The sequence below is a fragment of the Urocitellus parryii genome, chromosome 11, assembly GCF_045843805.1.
Source record: "Urocitellus parryii isolate mUroPar1 chromosome 11, mUroPar1.hap1, whole genome shotgun sequence".
Lineage (NCBI taxonomy): Eukaryota > Metazoa > Chordata > Mammalia > Rodentia > Sciuridae > Urocitellus > Urocitellus parryii.
This window is the reverse complement of record NC_135541.1, coordinates 41,188,441-41,208,769: the sequence shown is the minus strand read 5'-3', so window position 1 is coordinate 41,208,769 and position 20,329 is coordinate 41,188,441. Positions and strand designations below refer to the sequence as shown.

The 20,329-nt window shown below is 38.3% G+C and overlaps 1 protein-coding gene and 1 pseudogene across 2 annotated transcripts in view; one reads left to right on the top strand and one right to left on the bottom strand.

The window, feature by feature from the left end:
• Nucleotides 1-3,699: 3,699 nt before the first annotated feature.
• Nucleotides 3,700-4,687, bottom strand: LOC113177301 (serine/threonine-protein kinase Nek3 pseudogene; annotated as a pseudogene).
• Nucleotides 4,688-14,278: 9,591 nt separating this feature from the next.
• The window catches only part of Mysm1 (Myb like, SWIRM and MPN domains 1), a 41,756-nt gene continuing 35,705 nt past the window's right edge, over nucleotides 14,279-20,329 (top strand). For both annotated transcript variants that reach the window (XM_077791274.1, XM_077791273.1), the window contains exons 1-3: nucleotides 14,279-14,362; nucleotides 18,255-18,330; nucleotides 20,047-20,117. In XM_077791274.1, coding sequence (XP_077647400.1) covers nucleotides 14,292-14,362; nucleotides 18,255-18,330; nucleotides 20,047-20,117 — 218 coding nt within the window. In that variant the 5' untranslated portion in view covers nucleotides 14,279-14,291. The remainder of the gene's footprint in view (nucleotides 14,363-18,254; nucleotides 18,331-20,046; nucleotides 20,118-20,329) is intronic.

Here is a 20,329-nt window from a genome sequence, read left to right as displayed (position 1 = left end):
GATGTTTGGGCAGATTGGATGTGGGATGTGGCAGAATGTCCGCAATAAAGGCTTCCTGGTCTTCCCTGAAGTTCAGTCATCTAATTTTAAAATTGGGCTCATGGAACATAAGCAGAAAGAGGTGGGCAGCTATTCAAAGGGAAGAGGCATGCCCTTCTCCTTCCCTCTCACCTCTGTTTTGCAGGCTGATGCCAGGCTCTAACTCTGGCAGCCATTTGAATCATGTAGGAGGGCAACACTTAAGGGAGCCACCAAGTGGTCCATGGAGGAACTGTCACACCAGCCCTGGTTTGCTAATGCCTGGCTTGTTAAAATGAGAAAGACGCATCTACCATATTGAGGACACGTTTCCTTAGGTCTTTGTAAAAGAAGTCGAATGTACATCAGACATAAAATAGTGGTTGCCTGCTGTTCTTCATCTCAGTGGTTTCAACAGGATTTTATCATGCAATTTAACAATCTGAGTCAACCCAACAAGGACATTTTGACGGCAAAAATTAAGCCATTTCAGAAGTTACTTGAAGAGTCAAAAGTGTTAATAGCTTACTTTTCATAATATGACATTTTTTTTCACAGGATTTTTACCTGCAATATTTTACTCAATTATTGAAACAACAAAACAACATTGTGAGCTAAGTACATACAGTTCTCTACCCTTCTCTGACCATCCTGGGGCGGGGGGGGGGGGCACGGGCGGTGGCCATATTTTAACCATCCTTGTATCCACATCTCTGTATCTCTCATTCAGGGCCTGTCATCCAAAGTCTGATTTGATTAGTAAATGAATTAGTAAATATTTGGATAAGTGAAAAATATGGTTCTTCACAAAAAGGTTCAAAGGAATTAAATATCTTGATCCAGTTAACAAAGTTACCAGATTACACAGTTATCCTCTGGATTGACACTTTGCTTTAGAGTTTTCTAAGAGTGAGTGGAGGAAGGAAAAAGATTAAAGATAAGGAGAGAGAACCAATGGGAATTAAAGTGAAGAACAGCAATAAAACATAGCAATCCTACCACTTTTCCAGTGTGTATTTGTCATAGGAGAAGGAAATATGTGTACAGAGTCTCCTCACCTCTGAGTCCTTGGGGTGGAGCATGTTCAACACTATGCAGCAGGTCTTAGAAGCTCCCACCCTACTCCATGGGCCAGCACCCAGCAAAAAGCAGACATCTGAACCACAGGTTAGCAGTTAAAAGATGTTTAAAAACATTAAGTGAACAATTTATAAGTTTTAAATTACATATAGTTCTGAGTAGCATGGTGAGATCTCCAGCCTTTCTGCTGCATCCCTCTTGGAGGAAATGTGCCTTTGTTCAGCATATCCATGCTGTATATGGTACTCACCCAATAGTCACACTTAGTAGCTATCTTGATTATCAGGTCAACTATGGTGGTATTATAGTACTTGTGTTCAATAATCTTTATTTTACCTAGTGACAACCCCCAAAGTCCAAGAACAGTGATGCTGGCAATTCAGATATAGTGAACAAAAGCTGTAAAGTGCTTCCTTTAAAGAAAAGGTAGAACATGATCATAGGTATACTATATCATAGAAATACATATAGAAAAAAAATACTTTATATAGTGTTCAGTGCTATCCACGGTACTAGGCATCCACTGGGGATCTTGTAACATATTCCTTGCTGATAGGGGAGTACTACTATACTTCCAAAGACAACCAATAGTAAAATGGCACAGCCAGATTCCAGACCGTTCACTCCCACTCCACCACCACTCACTATTCACTCCAGCAAACATCACCTTTTCCATTCTGAGAATCTGTCTAAATTCTAAAGTTAGAACAAGCCCTGGGTAGACAAAACTGAAATGAAGATGAGATTCCTACAGCAGAGTATGAGGAGGTGGTGTGTGCCTCACAGCCTCTCCTAGGAGGCATCTGAGATGACTCTGTGCTGTTCCCATGGCTCAGGCAGCCTTGGCCCCAGGCCAGGATGGGAAGACACAGAGACCCAAGGGGAAGGAAGAGGGGGCCCCTACTCTGGGGATAATGAGGTGTAACCACTGCACTCCAGGCACTGGAGCCTTCCATGTCTTTGGATCCTTTTATGCCAAGTTCAGACTAAGTCTGAAATTTCCTAGTGGTCATAGTATATTTTCAAAGGCTTAGTCGGATCAGTAAGAAGAATGCCCCGGAATCTTCACTAATGCAGTGTGGGTTGTTTCCAAGACATGGGGCTTAGAAGCCAAGAATCTTACCAAATATCATCTGGCTACTAAGCAGAGCAAGTTCACAGCAGGTTCAAAGTGCCGGTGACTCTGATATAAATGGGCTTCAGTGAGCATAAAATTAAATCAAATAAAGGCATGCAAAACTTTGAAAACTCTCTTCCCACCCTAAATGAATTCCACAGAAAATGTTTGCGAATAATTCCTCCTCGATGTCCAGTGATTTTCTTCCATAGTAAATCCTTTCAAAGGATTAGAACAATAAGGGACATCTTGTGATTTTCCAAACACACCCTCTCATGTAAATAATTAATACAAAATCTATACTTTCAAAATTATCTTTACTACCACATTTACCTAAACAACAATTTTTTAAAGGAGTCCTTTTCTTACATATGTGATAAAATACAAACCATGGCATGGAGACAAATACATACAAAATATATTGTGAAAAATCTTCCACACTTTTGAGTTCTCAAGGTAGTATAAACAAAAAATGGTGATGTGAGATATTTTTATATTATAATTACATGTATTTAGACCTGCAAACCTTGAGAAAATGTAAAAAGTGTTACATGGTAATAAACAGAAGTTGTAGCAACAGGAATAGTTAACATATGAGCTAGTAGAATTGTATATGGTCGGTGTCCATCTGAGGTAGGCATCATTACCCTCATTTTATAATTAAGAAAATTGGGGCTCAAAGAACTAATTTCCTACAATCAATCACACATCTAGTTAGTGGTAGAGCTAGTATCCAATCTCTGTTCTATCAGACTGCAAAGCTCATAGCCATCTGCTATACCTTCTCCCTTGTGCTCTCTCAGTGGAGTTCTAGATTTTTTAAAACTATGATGCTAGTCAGGAGCAATTTTAAGTATTAGCAGTTCACTCCTCTTCATAATATTTCCAAACACGAATTCCTCATTTGAAACATCTCTCCCATGGGACTCCAACACATTCTCTGGGGCAGGTGTTATACATCGCACACACCCTGCCATTCAGCTTGCTTCCTCAGTTATGACACTCAGTCAAGGTTGTGGTCTTCTTCCTCAGAGCCCATGTCTTCTTCTTCTGGCTGAGGGTCAAGTCTGTCTGGATCCAAAATGACAGAATTGGAACCTCCATCAACTCTGTCAAATACTTCTGTTTCATCAGACAAGGAGCCTTTCAAAAATCGTCTATATATTATGCATGTTTGAAATGCTGAGCTGAGATCAGCAGTGTTAAGGATATTCAATAGGGTGTCAAGGGTCTCTGAGTCACTGCTGTACTATTTTCACTATATTATAAAACCACCTCCATCATCCTCTGCAGTTAAACTGGAGGTGAGTATGGGTGCATTTTCCAAAGCTCTAGGAGTTGTACTGGGTACATTTTTCTCCCACTGCTGCCTCTGAGGACTTGGTTGAACTGGCTTTCATGGAAAGACTGACAGATTACCTGACTCTTTTTTCCTCTGGTTACTCTCCTCAATGCACTTTCACGCAGGTTTGTATTAGTACCTTCTAAATTGGGATGGTTACACCTTCTTTTTCTCCCTCTTGCATCATGCTTGTTTCGTTTCCCAGAGCTATCGTGATTCTCCTGGGGTTGGTTTTTCTTGGTGTATTAAGCTTACACATTTTGGTTTCATCTAATATTTATTCTCCTTATGCTGTGATGACCTCAGGGAGTAAGCACTTCTGGACTAGTCGAGAGCTAAACTCCCTCTGGAGAGCAGAGTAGTAGCTGAAGGGCACTGTGAAGGATTCCTTTTGAACATCTGCATGACAAGGTAGTAAAACTCATAGGAATAATGAGATGGCAGTGGGTGGATGGACCCTTGACATATTTTGAGAATAAGACTTTTCCAACTGTTTGCCTGAAATGAATGCTTAAGGGTACAGAGTTTATACAGAATGCATCCCAAGGACCAGAGGTCACTTTTTATTATAAGGCAGGTTTTCCCAAATCTCTGAAGGCACATAATAAGGTGATCCCTCATATGTATAAGCAAATGCCATGGGATTGGAGAGAAGACGTGCAGATCCAAAATCTTCCATTTTTACTTTTCCATTTGGGGTGAGGAAGACGTCCTCTAATTGATATTTCTGTGTAGCTCACGTTTCTTGTGAATGTGGTTTACTCCAAAGCACATTTGTGTAAACCAATTAAGTATCATAGCTACAGAAAATAATTTTCCTCTTTGCTTTTTAATCTTTTGCAGTAGATCTCCTCCATCACAATATTCTATCACATACAGATGTTCTTCAGCCTCAAAGAATTCTTTAAAGGCAACAATATTGGGTGTTTCATTTTGGCTAACAGAACAGCCTCTTTCCTAGAATTCTGTCTATCAGAGGGAGACTTAGAAGCCTTTTTTTTCTAAATGGAAAACATCTGATTGTTGCTTTCCTGATAAACCGAAAGAGCTCTGCCGAAGGAGCCCTCCCTGGTCACTCTCAGGACTGTGTAGTCATCTATGCTGGGCATCCACAGCTGGGCTCCACTCATGCAGTCACAACGGGCTCTCCTCTATGGTCTCCCAGGTGACCAAGTTGGTTTCTCCACCCAGGTGACTGGTGCGCTTCATAGAGGGCGGTCATGAGAGATTTTTGTTCATGCTGACTATTAATAGGTGTATTTCCTTATACTATACAGGGTTCTGAGATGGGTGATAAAATATTTTCCTATGAAATGTCCTATCTGAGGTAAGATATTAAGAGTTATGTCAAAGTGGGTAAAGATGGGGACCTTTTCAGTGTAATTCAACAAATATTTGAACACTTATGAACCATACCTATATCCAAAATTGTACCAAGTATTAGAAAGAGTCAAAGTTGAACAGATTAGATTTCTATCTTACAGAATCTATTCAGGTGGGGAAAATGAAATAGTAGGTATCTGCTTTAAGTCACATGTTTTCTCAAATCTCTGAAATCAGGATGCATCTTGCAACTGACACTGTGTGAAAATGTAATCAACATTGCTTTTTCTTTTTTAGTGGCACATAAATAATAGGGTAGTTTAATATCCATTACCAGGATGAAATATGGTGTTACATAAAATATAATATAATAAAAAGTTCCCAATTCCCCTCTCAAACCTAAAAGCATCACCCCTCCTGAGAAGAGTATTTGTAGTTGAAGAACTTAAGTCCCAATGGGCAAATTAAGTAGTAAAGTAAGGAATGATTACACAAAAGCACTTATAAATTTTTTTGTTCATAATGATGAAAATGTACTGCTATCTTTCATCATTTTAATGGATAATAATAGGTGTCATAAATTTCATTTCCATTTTCTTATCTTGAAGTTTTTCAGAATCCCCCTCTTTCAGTCATAATAAGATCATCATGCACTCATCATATTCTTCTGAAGATAATATGTACACTATCAGTAGTTTTGTTCTCCAGTATGTGATCTTTCACCAGAATATTTCATTTTGTCTTGATTTTAGGGTCTCAAATTATGGTTCAGTCCACAGGCCACTGATTTCCCAGAGGAGGGGAACAATACAGAAGCCTGAGATGAAAAACAAGCAAAACTTTGGGTGAACATTTTCTCAACATTCTCAGGTCAGCGTATTTGGTAGATCTTTCCCAATCAACACACCTTCCAGTAATTCCCTCTTCCTCATGCCTTCCACTTACCCATGCTTCAGCGACAGCTGATTACTGACAAGCCATAAACATGTCTGTGCAGTTCATGCCTCCTGACTTTGCTCATGCTTTCCCCTTTGCCTCAAATGCTTTTCCTCTGTATCTCCTTGTGGAAAACTCATGTTTAGTCTCTTAGCTTGGGCTTCCCTAGGGGAGCAGAGCCTGAGACAGAAGTTAAGATAGTAATTTATTTGGGAAATGAATACAAAGATTAGGATGGAGAACTGGAAAGTGTGAAATAGTGAAGGACAAAATGTCGATGTAAGAGAGAATTATTGCAGGACTCTTTTCTGTGGGCAACTGGCCCCATCCTTCAGGGACCATTTGAGAATCTAGTGAAATGAATTTCAGAATTGTTACCTATAGGATTATGATTTATTCATCACCTCCTGCTCCCTATAGGTCATAAGATGCCTCATGGGATGTTAACACGCTTGCTTTTCCAGGTTGTGCATGAGTCAAGGATGTCCTAGTACAGAAAGTGAAAGATACATAGTGCTGTCAGGTTATGCTTCTGCAAAGTGGTTGTTATGGAAATAGTTATAGTAAGAGGTAGACTGAGAGGATGAGAGGCAGTACCCAAGAGGTTACTTTCCCACCGGGTGTCATGGCTCAGGTCTGTAATCCCAGCAATTTAGAAGGCTGAGGCAGGAGGATTGCAAATTCAAAGCCAGTCTTAGCAATGGTGAGATGCTAAGCAACTCAGTGAGACCCTGTCTCTAAATAAAATACAAAATAGGGCTGGGGATGTGGCTCAGTGGTTGAGTGACCCTGGGTTCAATCCCCAGTACCCACAAAAAAAGGTCAGACTTTCCTATCATGCAGAGTTAACCTTGACCCATCATACTTCCATGGAGGCAGGCACAGTGCTCTGCACATGACATCTGTTCTGTTGTTGTGGAATGATTATTGAACTACATGAATATATTATATGAGTATGAACTTCTTAGCAGTGGTGACAAGATCTTGCTCACCTCAGTGACTACTGCATCTAGCACAGTAGTCTTAGGACCTCTGAATGAAGTAAAAACACAAATTTTAAATTAATGGATAACTTTATAGCAGCCACTGTATTTCTCAAGGAGTTAATTAACTATTCAAGGGAAACCTTATGATGGGAAGAAATGCAGAATGAAAACCAAAATTGAAAACAAAGTTGACCCAAAGATGTGCTCATTCACGATCGGGGGCAAGTTCTCATTTTAACAACATTATCAATTATACTTGGTGGGATTTTTTTTCCTAAAGAAACCTAGCAGAAATAAACATTGTGTGTATTATACCATGACCCACTCAGTATCAAGTGATTAAGTGTTTATAAAAGAAGTTTTCTTTTGCAATTCTAAAAAATCCTAGCCACACTACATGTGATATAAGAGAAGGAAGTAGGCCAAAAGTCACCAACTGTAGGGGACACACAACCCACATAAAGGTTCATTTGATTTAATTATTTTTTATTTTTTCAATCTTGAATTGGCTTTTACAAATTAATCTTGATTTCTGGCTTCCCTGAAAAGAAAAATCAGAAACTCTAGCAACTTTGAACCAAAGTTCCAGCCTGGCAACAGTAGGTCAGAGCTGAGTCAGAATTTACTGCCCTTTTAGAGGTAAGGAGGCAGCCAGAGCCTCTGAGAATGTGGATGGGCTGGGATTGGGAGAAAGGTATGGACTTCAGGTAGAAGGAATACTTCAATTATGGTCCATACTTTAATTTATAAACATATACAAACCCACGTAGACTCCAACATTCTCCTAGCCTTTTGTATCCATAGCAATCAATAAGTATATAGGTCTTTTAGCCACCAACATTTAACCCTACAAATGAAGAAACAGGAGTCTATAGAGGTTGAGTAATACTAGAATGGGTCTGTGGTGGTTAACAGACCCAAAGTTTGGGGGCAACAGAGGGAAATTACAGCATAGAGGGCACCTGTTATTCTGTCAGCCCCAAATTCTTTTTCTGCTCTCTGAAAAATAAATCATATTTTGCTTGGAGAACCCCCATTCCTCTTTATTCCATATGATCCTGATGACACAAAGTCCTCCTTGCTTCACGGTTGGCATGGGACCCAAGCCTGGCCACGCCCATCCACCTGGATCTATCAGAAAGAAAGTAAAATCCCTCCTCTAGGGTTTGCTGATAAGAAAAGATTTAAGTCTGAATGATGATATCTACACCTAATTTGAAACAGAATGATGTAATAAAAAGATGATAAGCTACATTTCTTTGGTAAGTTACTTAGCTATTCTGAGCCTCAGTTGCCACATCTGCAAACAGAAACAGCACTTCCTACCTCAAAGATCTGTTGTCTGGCTGTAAATAAATAATGTATGCAAAATGCCTGGCACACAGTAGGAGCTCATTAATGCTGGCACCTTTCTTTTTCCTTCCAAAAAATGTCAGATGGATGTAGCATTACTGTAATTAAAATGTAAGAAGTGCATTGGCAGACTTTCTTTACAACATATTGAGAACAGCTTTTTCAGTAGCTACCTTATGTGATTTCAGGGAATGGGAGAGGAAAAAGAAAATAAAATGCAGCTTGATTTCCTGGAACAATTCAAGCCATATCCCATGCCTGCCAAGTGTAGCCCATAAGTCTATGTCTGCATTCATCTATTATCTCACCTCTATATAGATAAAGTGGTTTTCCTTCCCTCTCACTAGCTATTGTATTTTTAAAATGGGAACTCTTTTGAAACCCTGGCAATCATTTAGCTGACGATTCAGCTAGTAAGGTAATAATAATATCAGGAGCAGCTGCATGACACTTCCTGCTTTTAAAGCATTTACAAATCTGAGCTAATTAACAAGAAGGATAACATGCCAGATTTTTATGGATTAATATTACAATTATACTTTGCTTGTTCAATAAAAATGCAATGAAATGTGGAAAAACAAGAACTAAATAAGCTGTCTCCTCAATGCATTCAAAAGCCATGTAGTTGAAATATAAAATAAAGTGAAAGATACACAGTGCTGTCAGGTTATGCTTCTGCAAAGTGGCTGAATGTTCCTTTAACAACATCTACAAGGATTTAGAAGGAGGTATGGTACCTCCTTCTAACTTAGTTTTAGGATCAACAAAGTGTATAGATGGTATTGATGGTTAGATGAAAACAATTTGTAAACCCACAACAAGGTTCTAACCCTTCAAATATACTTTCTACTTATCTCTAGACTTAAATACCTCAAAGAAACAAGAAAATCTTCTACTTCTGATTTATTCTTAAACCAAACATGAAAAAAAACAACTTACATTGTATAGCAAAATACCCCATTATTTCTATTATAATATTGTATTGGTCAGCTTTCCATCACTGTGACATAAGAAAATACATAAGAAAAACAACTTAGAGGAAGAAAATTTATTTTGGCTTATGATTTCAGAGATTTCTGTCCAAGGTCGGCTGGCTTCACTGTTTCCGAGCCTGTGGTGAAGCAGGACATTATGATAGAAGGGAATGGAGGAACAAAGCTGTTCAACTCATGGTAGCCAGGAAGTTGAGAAAGAGAGGAAGGTACTGGGGATGAGACACAAGTTTCCAGGGCACATTCTCAGGAACTCACCCCTTTCGCCTATGTTCACCTCCTACAGTTTCTACCATCTTCCAGTAGTCTATTAGCTATGAATCTATTAGTGAATTATTCCATTGAAAAGATTAAAGCCCTCATGATCCAATCACCTCCAAAAGGCCCCATTTCTGAACATTGCTGCATTGGGGAACATGCGTTCAATACGTGAGCCATTGGGGGACATTTCAAATCCAAACTGTAACTAATATGGAAGTATTTTTGAGGGCTGGGATTGTGGCTCAGTGGTAGCGTGCTTGCCTTGCATGTGTGGGGCACTGGATTCGGTCCTAAGCACACATGAATAAATAAAATAAAGGTATTGTGTCCTACAACTTAAAAAAAAAGAAAAAAGAAAGTATATTTGAGTCAGTACAGAGTCAGAAAGACTTGGGTTGGAATTTCAGCTCTGATATTCACTAGCTATGTAGTCATCACTTAAGTTACCTGATCTGGGGATGATAATACTTTCTTGGCAGGAATCCTAGGAGGGTCAAAGAAGACCCTGCCTTACATGATATTTGGGATAGGCAGGTGTTCATATTGGCTTGACACATCCTCTCTATCCATAATTCATCTTTCTCCCCCTACAGTCTAAAATTACCCCAATATTCATTCAGTTTGCAGGAAAACAGAGAATCAGAACGAATAAAAATGTTCTTTTCTATATAAGCATTATGCATTTTTAAATATATAATGACATTTTAAGAGGATTAAGAGTCAAAATAAAAGTTAATTTCAAAAATAAAAATCTGAATATGTGATCCCCCTTAAGACTTTAATTTTAACATTGTTTAAAGGAAGTAAATTGTTAATTGCAGAGACAACTAGCTTGAATTTAATCATTTTGCCCTCTGCTTTTTTGTAAATAAACAAGAAAAAAATAGTAAAAGTGACGTGACACGGTCAGATAGTGGAGGGATGTGTGGAGCACACATGCTTGAAGAGCCTGTAGACTGGCTTGCCTCTCCATGAGCAAAGAGGCCAGACCCCAGTGACTCGTACTACTTGAAAGGCTCAAAAGACTGATTGGCCTACCAGCCTGCCAAGTTGTTCTTTGCATCAAAAATTGTAACTGCCACCTGTCTCTAAAGCTCCCATCAGTATGATCTGTCCATTCTCTTGCTGTGAAAAGATAAGTCATAATATATGTAGGTTGATTGCTTTCTGGATCTGGAGTTAGAACAAGGAGACTCAGCTATGTTTCCAATGTAATGGCTTCATACAGGGGAAAAACCCCCCACCCCTGCTTTTCAGAGACTCCAAATGCGTATATACTGGGGGAACTTGAATTTTCCTTACAATTCAGTGATTCTCTATGCATTTTTAATTTTTTAAAAATTCCTCTGTGTGTTCATTTTGGTTGGTCTCTTTTTTGATCATTTATTCAACAAATATTTATTGAATGCTTGCTATGAAACTAATACTGATGTAGTGCGTAGGAATAAAGCAATAAAAAGAAAAAAAATCATCCTCCTACCATAGAAGTTATCAGAGCATACATGATTAGGCCAATGAGACAGAAAATATTAGAATCTTCCACCATATTAGAACAGCAACCTATAACACTCCAGCTTCCTTTTTCTTCAACATTGCTTGGAAAGGAACTGGCAGCATCTATCACTGTGAACTTAGATGTGCACATTCATTCAGGCCTAAATGTCCTTCCATTTCTTTACATTTACTTGACCATCTCTACACTGATGAAGTGGTCTTCCTACTTAACTCTGAAGATATACATATGTGTACACACACACACACACACACACGAAAGACAATCTGGGTTAGGAAAAAAAATATCTTTGTCCCTTTGAATTCCTGCTCCATTACTTCCTCGATTTGTGTCCCTTAGCAAGTTAATAATCACCCCCTTTTATTACTTAAAAACTTGCAAGTAATTTGTTAATGTATTTTTCAATTTTTAACATTCAAACATGGTCTTATTATTTTAGTAATTGTGCAAGGGTTTATACTATAATCTCTAATGCATATTCAAGGGCTATTATGCCACTTCTTGTATGGTGTAAGAACCTTACAATATTGTGCTGGCACGTCTTTCTTCCTAGATTTTACATTGTTGTCACACATTTTATTTGCATATATGTTATAAATCTCACATTATATTGGTATTATTTTTAAATGGCTAATATTCTTTTAAAGAGATTTAAGTGCTAAGAAAAAATCTTGCATATGTACCTATGTAGTTGTTATCCCTGATCTCCATTCTTCCATGTAGATCCATATTTCCATCTTATGTAATTTCCTTCTGCCTGATTAGATGTCCTCTAATATTTCTTGTTCTTTCAGATTTTGTATATCATATAAAAGTCTTTAGGTTGCCCTTATCTCCTGAAAAGTATTTTTACTAGGCATAGAATTTTAAGTTAGGTGATTTAGTTGCTTTTAGGTTTTCTTGCTTTCATTGTTCTCAACAAGAAATCTGATGTCATTCTTTGTCCCTACGTAGGTAACATGCCTTTTTTTTTCCCCTTTGGCAAAATTTCCTCTTTATTATTGGTTTTGAGTAATTTGATCATAATGGATCCTAGTATATTTTTTATTTATTTTCTTCTGCTTGGAGTTTCTTTAGTTTCTAGGATCTATGAGATTATAGTTTTCTTCTAATTTGGACATTCTTTTCAGGCATTATTTTTTCAGATATTTTCTATGATCCTTTACCCCTGCTTTTTAGAGACTCCTATTGCATACATACTGAGATGCTTGAAGTTCCCTTATGGATTCTCTGTTCATTTTTATTTTTTTTTTATTTTTCTGTGTGTTCCTTTTTTTTGGGGGGGGGTCTCTTTTTGTTATGTATCCAAGTTTGCTGATCCTTTCTTCATCAATGTCTAACATGTCATCAATCTTGATAGTGTATTTTTCATCTCACACATTGTAGTTTTCATCCCCAGAAGTTGAATTTTATCCTTTTTGTATTTTCTGTGTCTCTATTAACTTATTGAACTTACACGATACAGTTGTAAAGAATGTTTTAATGTTCTGGTGTGGTGAGTGTAACAGCCATGTCAGTACTGGATGGATTTTAATTGATATTTTTTCCTAACTAAGGATTCCATCGAGGGAGGCATTGAGATGACTTGGAGTGTATCTGAATTCTACGCCCAGCTTTCCTTCTTTCCATCTATATTTTAAAGCCTACCATTGTAGGGTCCTGGATAGCAAAGCCTTCAGGTGACACTGTTCACACAGTATTGTGTATCATGCTCTAGGATACAACTAATTTGTTGTATCTAATTTGATACAACAAATTTCCAGTGTTGCCAGGGTCCTCATCCAGACCTGGTGTATAAATGTCAGTGAAAGGCACATCTCTCCTCCTCCTCCTCCTCCTCCTCCTCCTCCTCCTCCTCCTCCTCCCCCTCCTCCTCTCCCTCCTTCTCCTCCTTCCACCAGGGATTCAACCTAGGGGCACTGAACCACTGAGCAACAACATTTACAGGCTTTTTGAATATTTTATTTAGAGACGGAGGGTCTTGCTAAGTTGCTGAGGCTGGATTTGAACTTGCAATGCTTCCCAAGCTGCTACGATTACAGGCATGCAGCACTACACCCAGCTCTATTCTACATTTTTTTTTTTTTTACTATCTTGTCCATGTACAACAAATCCTAAATCTGCTCTAAATTAAATTCAACAGACACTTTAAAATACCTACTCTGTGCAGACATGGTGTTATCATGGGAGCTGGTCACTGGATAAGACCCTTGATAACAGAAGAGCACCCTCAGGTGGCCTGAGAATGGGCCCTCACAGTGTTCAGTTTTTGAGCACTGGGTTCTCATCTTTAAAAATCTTTCTCTCCATCTTCTTTCCATTACATTCATGGTTCAGCCCATCTTATGCTCTGAGAACAAACAAAAATGAGATGAGACAAATTAAGAATGATGTGGGAAATAAGCTCATTTTGCTGACTCATTCATTTCTTCAACATTTATTGAGCACTACTACACTCCTGATACCATGCTGAATGTTGGTAGTTTAAGGACTATCAGACAGTTTTTATCCTTCAAGTATTCATAACCCGGCGGGGTGGGGGGGATGAAGACAAATGAGTCAATGGGAATCCTTGGTGAAGTAAGTAAAGGAATGTGTAAGGGCAATGTCTAAGTTCTTGAAAAGCCATCAATTTTTGGCAGAAATGATGTTTATCCTCAAGAGCTTCTAACAATGGTGATTTATATGCAGTGAACACTTAGGGAAGAGTCAAAAAGGTCTGAATTCCTTGGGCTGTCCTTGGGCAATCATGTTAATTTTCTGAGCTTCAGTTTTTCATCTGTGAAATGTAACTGATGATATGGCCTTGCTTGCCTTACTGGGTTATTATAAGGATTAACCGTCATGAGAGTGATTTTTAAATTGTAAAGATCGCCATAAAAAACACAACCATAAGTTATATTAATATATTTTTGTTGCATTTTGAAATGTAAGTCTTTCTGCACTTCACACAAGTCAAGTTTTCCAGAAAGAGAGCGACAGAGAGATATTTAACCAGCCCAAAAGTGTCCTTCACCTTTGCCTCCTGAGGAGTTCACAAAGTAGGTCCGATCTGACTTTTTCATCTGACTAGAAAGATACTTGCTGGTATCCCCATTGCACACAGGAGAGAAGTGAGGCGTCAAAGAATCTGTCCTGGAACCCAAGCTCCTAGAAGTTCTGCCTGGGTGACTTTCCTAGATCTCTTTACATGTCAAAACATTTAAAACCAAAACTCCGCCTTAGGAGACCCAGTTCCTCTCATAGTCCCGCCTCCCTAGCTCGGGGCGAGGTTTCAACTCCGCCCCGTGACGCAACGACCTCGGCCCCGCCCCCTGCGCGCCACCTCTCGCGGTATCTCTCGGGAAGACTGACGGGGTCAGGTGCCATCATGGCTGCGGAAGAGGCTGATGTGGATATCGAAGGGGATGTGGTGGCTTCGGCGGCGGCGGCACCGTCAGGGTGAGGCGCAGAGACGGGGTCTCCCCGGGATGGGGCCGTTACAGATGCGAGGGGAGGACCGTGGATCCTTGGCTGCGGGTCTGGCAAGGGACAGGGAAACCGAAGATGGTGTGTTGGGCCAGAGTCTCCTCTGGTCCCGGAAGTCGAAGCGCGGGTTCCGCCCGCTAGCTTGCCCTGAGCCCAGCTGAATGGTATTTGAGCTCAGGTACTCAAGTGTCCGCATGGCTCTTTAACTTTTTTACAGAGATACTGTGAGGGAGCAGTCTTCTCTTAGCTTATTGCACTTGCTCCCACAATTCAGATGCCTTCTTGCATTCTCTTTGCCTCAGAATCTGCCCGTCAGTAACTAGAATGAGGGCACCTAGTAGACCGGACCTGAGCTCAGGGACTCATCTTCCATCGTTTGCTATCCTTGCGACCTTGGACGAGTCGTTTCGTTCCTTTTTCTACATAGGGGTAGTTGCATGAGTTAAAGGAAAGGGGTCAGATTTTAGAGTTCTGGACAGTTCTGGACTTTCCTTCTGCTTTGGCTGGATCTACCAGTAAGTAGCCTTGTGACCTTGGGCAAGACGCTTAACTTGTCTGAGCCTCAGACTGCTTATGTGTAAGTTGGGGGTCATGATGTATACCTCGTAAGGTCGTTGTGAAGATCAAATGAGTCCTCATCCTCGGGGATGGTTTACTTTAGTACCTATTCCTGCAGAACAGGATGCTATGGTTTGAAACAACCTCCTTTGCGCCTTTGCTTTCAAAGTAAGAAATGTGCCTCCTTTCAGTAATGGCCCAAGACACCATCTTCAGTTTCCCTGTCCCTTTCAAGTCTATACAAAATAGGAATCAGATCTATGTTCTAATTTGCATCGAGTTACGTTACATAGGCCATTTTTGACATGTGAAGTGGCAATTTCATGTGATTCCTCTTGATATCAGGGCTCAGAAGGAGAAAGTGCCACCTTGACCATGAGGCACTAAGATAGGGAGTTGCAAGTGTGAATTCTAAAGAACTATAAAAATGTGAGGAATATGGATCTTTATGCAGAGCATTCCGAAGCTATACAGATAAGTAGGAAGTCTTTCATAACAATTGTTCACATTTGTGTAGGCTTTAAATTTTAAGTACTTTTGAATGCTTGATTTAATTTATGTTTCATAACAAGTCAATGAAATAAGTGGACAGGGATACTTAATCTGCAGTCCATAAGGAAATGAGTTTGCCTTGGAAGATCATCTGAGGATTTTGGCTCTATGCCTCTTTCATGGTTTTATCTTAATTTTTCTGATTGTGTTTAATTTTTCTCCCTTTTCTCGTTTTCTTCCTTCCTGTTTTTTCAGCCTTAGGTGTAGTGGTGGCTCTTCAATCTATCTCATACAAGCAGAACTATAAAGATTATTGGCTCCTGATGGTCAGATTCATTGCTTTATGTGATTCCAAGGAGCCTTATTGACATTATGTTCTTGTAAATGGGGCTACAGTCATCTGGAATTAGTATAACTGGTGCCCCCTGAAGTGTGTAATTACAGCTGATAATAGCATTTGTGGAACTCTTGAAGATAAATTTAAAGCATACTGCATTTAACCATTTTCTGAGTGCTAGGTACCAAAATTAAAAGATGGCATTTTAGTTTTCCTTCTGTTCTTATCGTTCTTTCTTGTCTTCCTTTTCTTCTGCTTGTTCTTTAAATGACAATATTAAAAAGGGATTTGTCATAGGTCTTCTGCTTCTTCATAGTCACTGGTGATACCATCTCTCAAAACGTAATTTTTGTTAGATGCTCCATATGAAATTTTACCAGTATTCTTCCATGAAAGTTCCCTAACTTGAACCTAATACATGCTAATATCTCCCAAATCTGTCACTAACCCAAATCTTTCTCCTGAGCTTCAGAGTAATTTACTCAACTCTCTGAATCTGTCAGCACTTAGATGTCCCACAAGTACTTAAATCTCAACTTACAAACTTTCTCCACCAGACCTGCCTCTTTGATGTTCCCTAGTTTACTAAGTGGCACTGGCAGCCATCCATCCAGTCATATAAGACACAGATCTAAAACTTTAACTCTTTCTACTTTCCCATTCTATTAGTTGTTAAGGAACTGTTCATTCTGTTTACATATCCTTTCAAATGTATTTACTTCTGGTCACACTGTTTGTTCCTTAGGTATAAGTTGCTGCCACCTTTTTTTTTTTTTTGGTATTTTTATAATCATTTCTTTACTGGTCTTTGTCTCCTTGACCCCCTTTATTCTTTACTAAAGATAGTTTTTCTTACCAAATGTGAATATTATTCCCTTCAGTCTCCAATTGGTTTTGTGATGAATCTTCAGTTCCCTACTAGAGACCTGTGTGATTTGTGACCCACCTACTTTGTTCATTCAATCAAGTGTCAATTGGGCACCATGTACACGCCAGGCCTAGGTATATAGCTGTTGTAAAAACCAAGTCCCTCCTCATACAGAACTAATATTCCTGTTGGATAAGATAGACAATAAACGTTTTATAGTGATAGATGGAAAAAAGTGAAGAAAAGATGAATAGCTTGTCGGCTTTATCTCTTATACATAGGCAGGAAAACTGTAAGGTCTGAAACTATGAGATCTCAAACTAAGTATGAATACAGTGGAAAGACTAGGTTTGGAAAAGGGAGAAACAATAGAATTGTCAAGCAGACTGAATAAGGATTGTGAAAAAAGAATGGCAGATTCAGACTTTTGGTTTGGATAACCAGGGAGTGATGGTGCAGTTAACTGGGATAAAGAACAATGGAAGGGTAACAGATTTGGAAGAAAAAGTGATTTTAGACTTACACATGTTGATTTGTGGTATGTATGGAGATTTGGGCAGTGTTCATATGCATACACCAGAGCGGAGATATTGCTAATCCTTCCTATTAGAGAGTACTATGTGAAGAGATTTGTGCAGTGAACTTGAAATGATAATAGTCCCGACTCCCACACACTTTGTAGACCTAGTTATTTGAGCAAAGATTTCCTTTTGCTGATACAAGAGACAGAATCCTTTATTTAGCCTCTTCCAGATCAGAGTTGGTCCTTGAATTTAAACCTGGGGAAAAGTTTGGCCAGGGAAAAGTCATTACTAGAAAACTTGTAACTTCAAGTGTACAAAAGCAAAATATTAAATTTAATTATATCACAGTTTGTGGTCCTGAAAACTTAATGAGCCAGCCTTTTTACTTATGTAGTGTACTTTGTAACTTGTTAGTACAATGAAAGGAGTGAGAAAATTAATAAAGTTTTATTCCCTGATGGACATAGAAGTCCTCCAAATAACCCAAATTAATTTAAAAAAATTATATGAGTAGAACTAGGTGTGGTGGTACACTACTGTAATCCCATCGACTTTGGACTCTGAGGCAGGAGGATAGCAAGTTTGAGGCCAGCATCAGCAATTTAGTGAGACCCTGTCTTAGAAAATAAAAAGGACTGGGCATGTAGCTCGTGGTTAGGTATCTCTTGGTACAATCCCCATTACAAAAAAGAAAAGTGTATGGGATGTCATTAAAACTTCATTTAGTAATTCCTATTTTGATTTTTCCATCTAGTTTTGGTTTTTTTTCTTCATTTTGAGGTTGATGCTATAGATGGAAGTTTTTTATGGTTTAGATATAGTTAAAAGGTTTAATTACAAAGTTGAGTTCTTTTACACATATGGGTACATGAGTCAAAACTGAAGTGGTACTTCAAGGCCACAGAGTATATTGTGGTTGTTGCCTGGCAGTATTTTTTTCCTTATAGGCCAAGGAGGTACAGTAGGCATTTTTGCTATATTAAATCTTTTTAAGGGGAGAAAGAAACCTACAGCAGAGTCCCTGAGTATGAGCTATAGGCATTAACCAATACTTATCTCTTATAGCCATTTTCTTAATTATTACAGAAATGATGAAAATAAAGCATCACTTTTACAAGATCACTATCTGGACTCATCATGGAGAAATGAAAATGGCCTTATTGTAAGTATTGTATGAAACTGTTATCATTGCCCAGAGTGCCTCTTTCTTATTTTTAACAGAGGGCTAGTTTTCAGAAATAACATAGGTAATACATAAGAACTTTTTTCTTACTTTCATAATGGAAGAAACCTCATTTTTCTTTCAATTTTGAAAAATGTCCTATTGAGAAACAACTTTGGAGACAGTTGGATTTAGGTACAAATTCTTGACTCTGCCACTTCTCAGGTTTGTGAACCTTTGTTTCTTCAAGTAAACAGTGGGGATTAACCCTACTTTCATTTCTTTATTTATCAGTTATTTATTGAATATCTACTATATGCCAGACACTAGTCCAGGTTTGGGAATACAGCTATAATCAAGACAGATGTGGTCCTACTTTCAAAGAGTTTGTATTCATTCAATAGGAGAGAGAGGTGATAAGTAGGCAAACCATTTGTAGATTATGAAGGAAATAAAGTGCTGATGAGAATACCAGGGTGGGGAACCTCCTTGAGATAAATTGTCAATGAGGGAAGCTGGGGAGGTGATATTTTAAGCTAAAAATTAATAGGAAGAATGGGGAGATATGTGAAGAATTGAGAAAAGAATTCTAGGTAAAAGGAATAACAATTGCAGAAGCTCTGGTTGAAGGAAGGAGCCCTATACCATGTCTAGAATATAGTGGGAAAGAGAGGTGTGAAAGCAGGTAAGAACTCTTGTCATTTAGGGCTTGTGAGTTAAATTATGCTAAAGGGCTTACATTTTATTTTAAGAGAACTGAATCATCATTGAAACACTTTACATAGATTTTATACAGATGGGTAAGTTCATTTTGATACAGTTAATTTAGGGTATAGATTCTATTCAAATGTGTAAGTTCATTTTGATACAATTAATTAGGGATGCTAGGGTAAAGATTAGATTGGAGGGGAAGCAAGAGTGGAATCAAAGGGACCAGTTAGGAAACATTTGAAGTAATCTAAGTAAGATTTATGATGGTGGCTTGTCCCTAGTGGTAGCAAAAGAGAGAGACATTAACAGATTTGAATTATATTTTGGAGGTAGAGCTGGTTGGCAGATTGAATATGGAGACTGGGGAAAAGAAAGAATCCAATAATTACTGGGTTTTTAGATGGAGGAACTTAGTGACTAGTAATGCCTTTTACGATGTTGGAAAAGCAACAGAAGAAGCAGTTGGAGATATGTAATGGTAAGTTTCATTTTGAATATGTTAAATTTGAAAAGCCAATTATATCCAAGATGAAATCTTGAGTGAACAGTTGGATGTAAGCTTGGAGAACATATATGAGCTGATAATTTATAACTTTGGAGTTGAAAATATGCATGATCATCCACAGAGAGATTGTGGCTGAGGGGAAAAAAAGAATTGTAAGTTTTGGAAATTTGTTAAGTGTCTAGAAAGATATCTGATGCCTAATAACTCCTCATATATAATATCCATTATTATCTCATTGTGGGGAGGAACATGAGCCTTGGAATTTGACAGTGCTGGTTTAAGGACTCTTTCTTCCACCTAAAATGCTGCAGTGCTATCAGTGAGCATGAAGTTTTATCTCATAGTTTTTGTGAGAATCAAAGATGTCTGCACTCAATACATAGTAGCTGTTATTATTTGTAATTATAATATTATATATTTTTGTTTACTAAAACATGAAAAATATTTCCAAAACATAATAAAAATATGTGTTCTTACTCCTTTTTTTTTTTTTTTAATAGCCTTGGACTCTTGATAGCACCATCAGTGAAGAGAACAGAGCTGTCATTGAGAAAATGTTGTTGGAAGAAGAGTATCCTTTAGTGATTATAGGGGCATTTATGGTTTCAGTTTTAAAAAATCAATGTAAAAATGATGAGAGTACTCTAGTTCCTAGATGGGTATTACTTGGTTACAGACAGCTATCATGTAATACAATATTTTCTATCTATGAGAAAGCATTTATTTTATTCTTCAAGTTCTGTTTTATTGCTTAGTCTGAGATCCAACTTAATATTTTTTAGA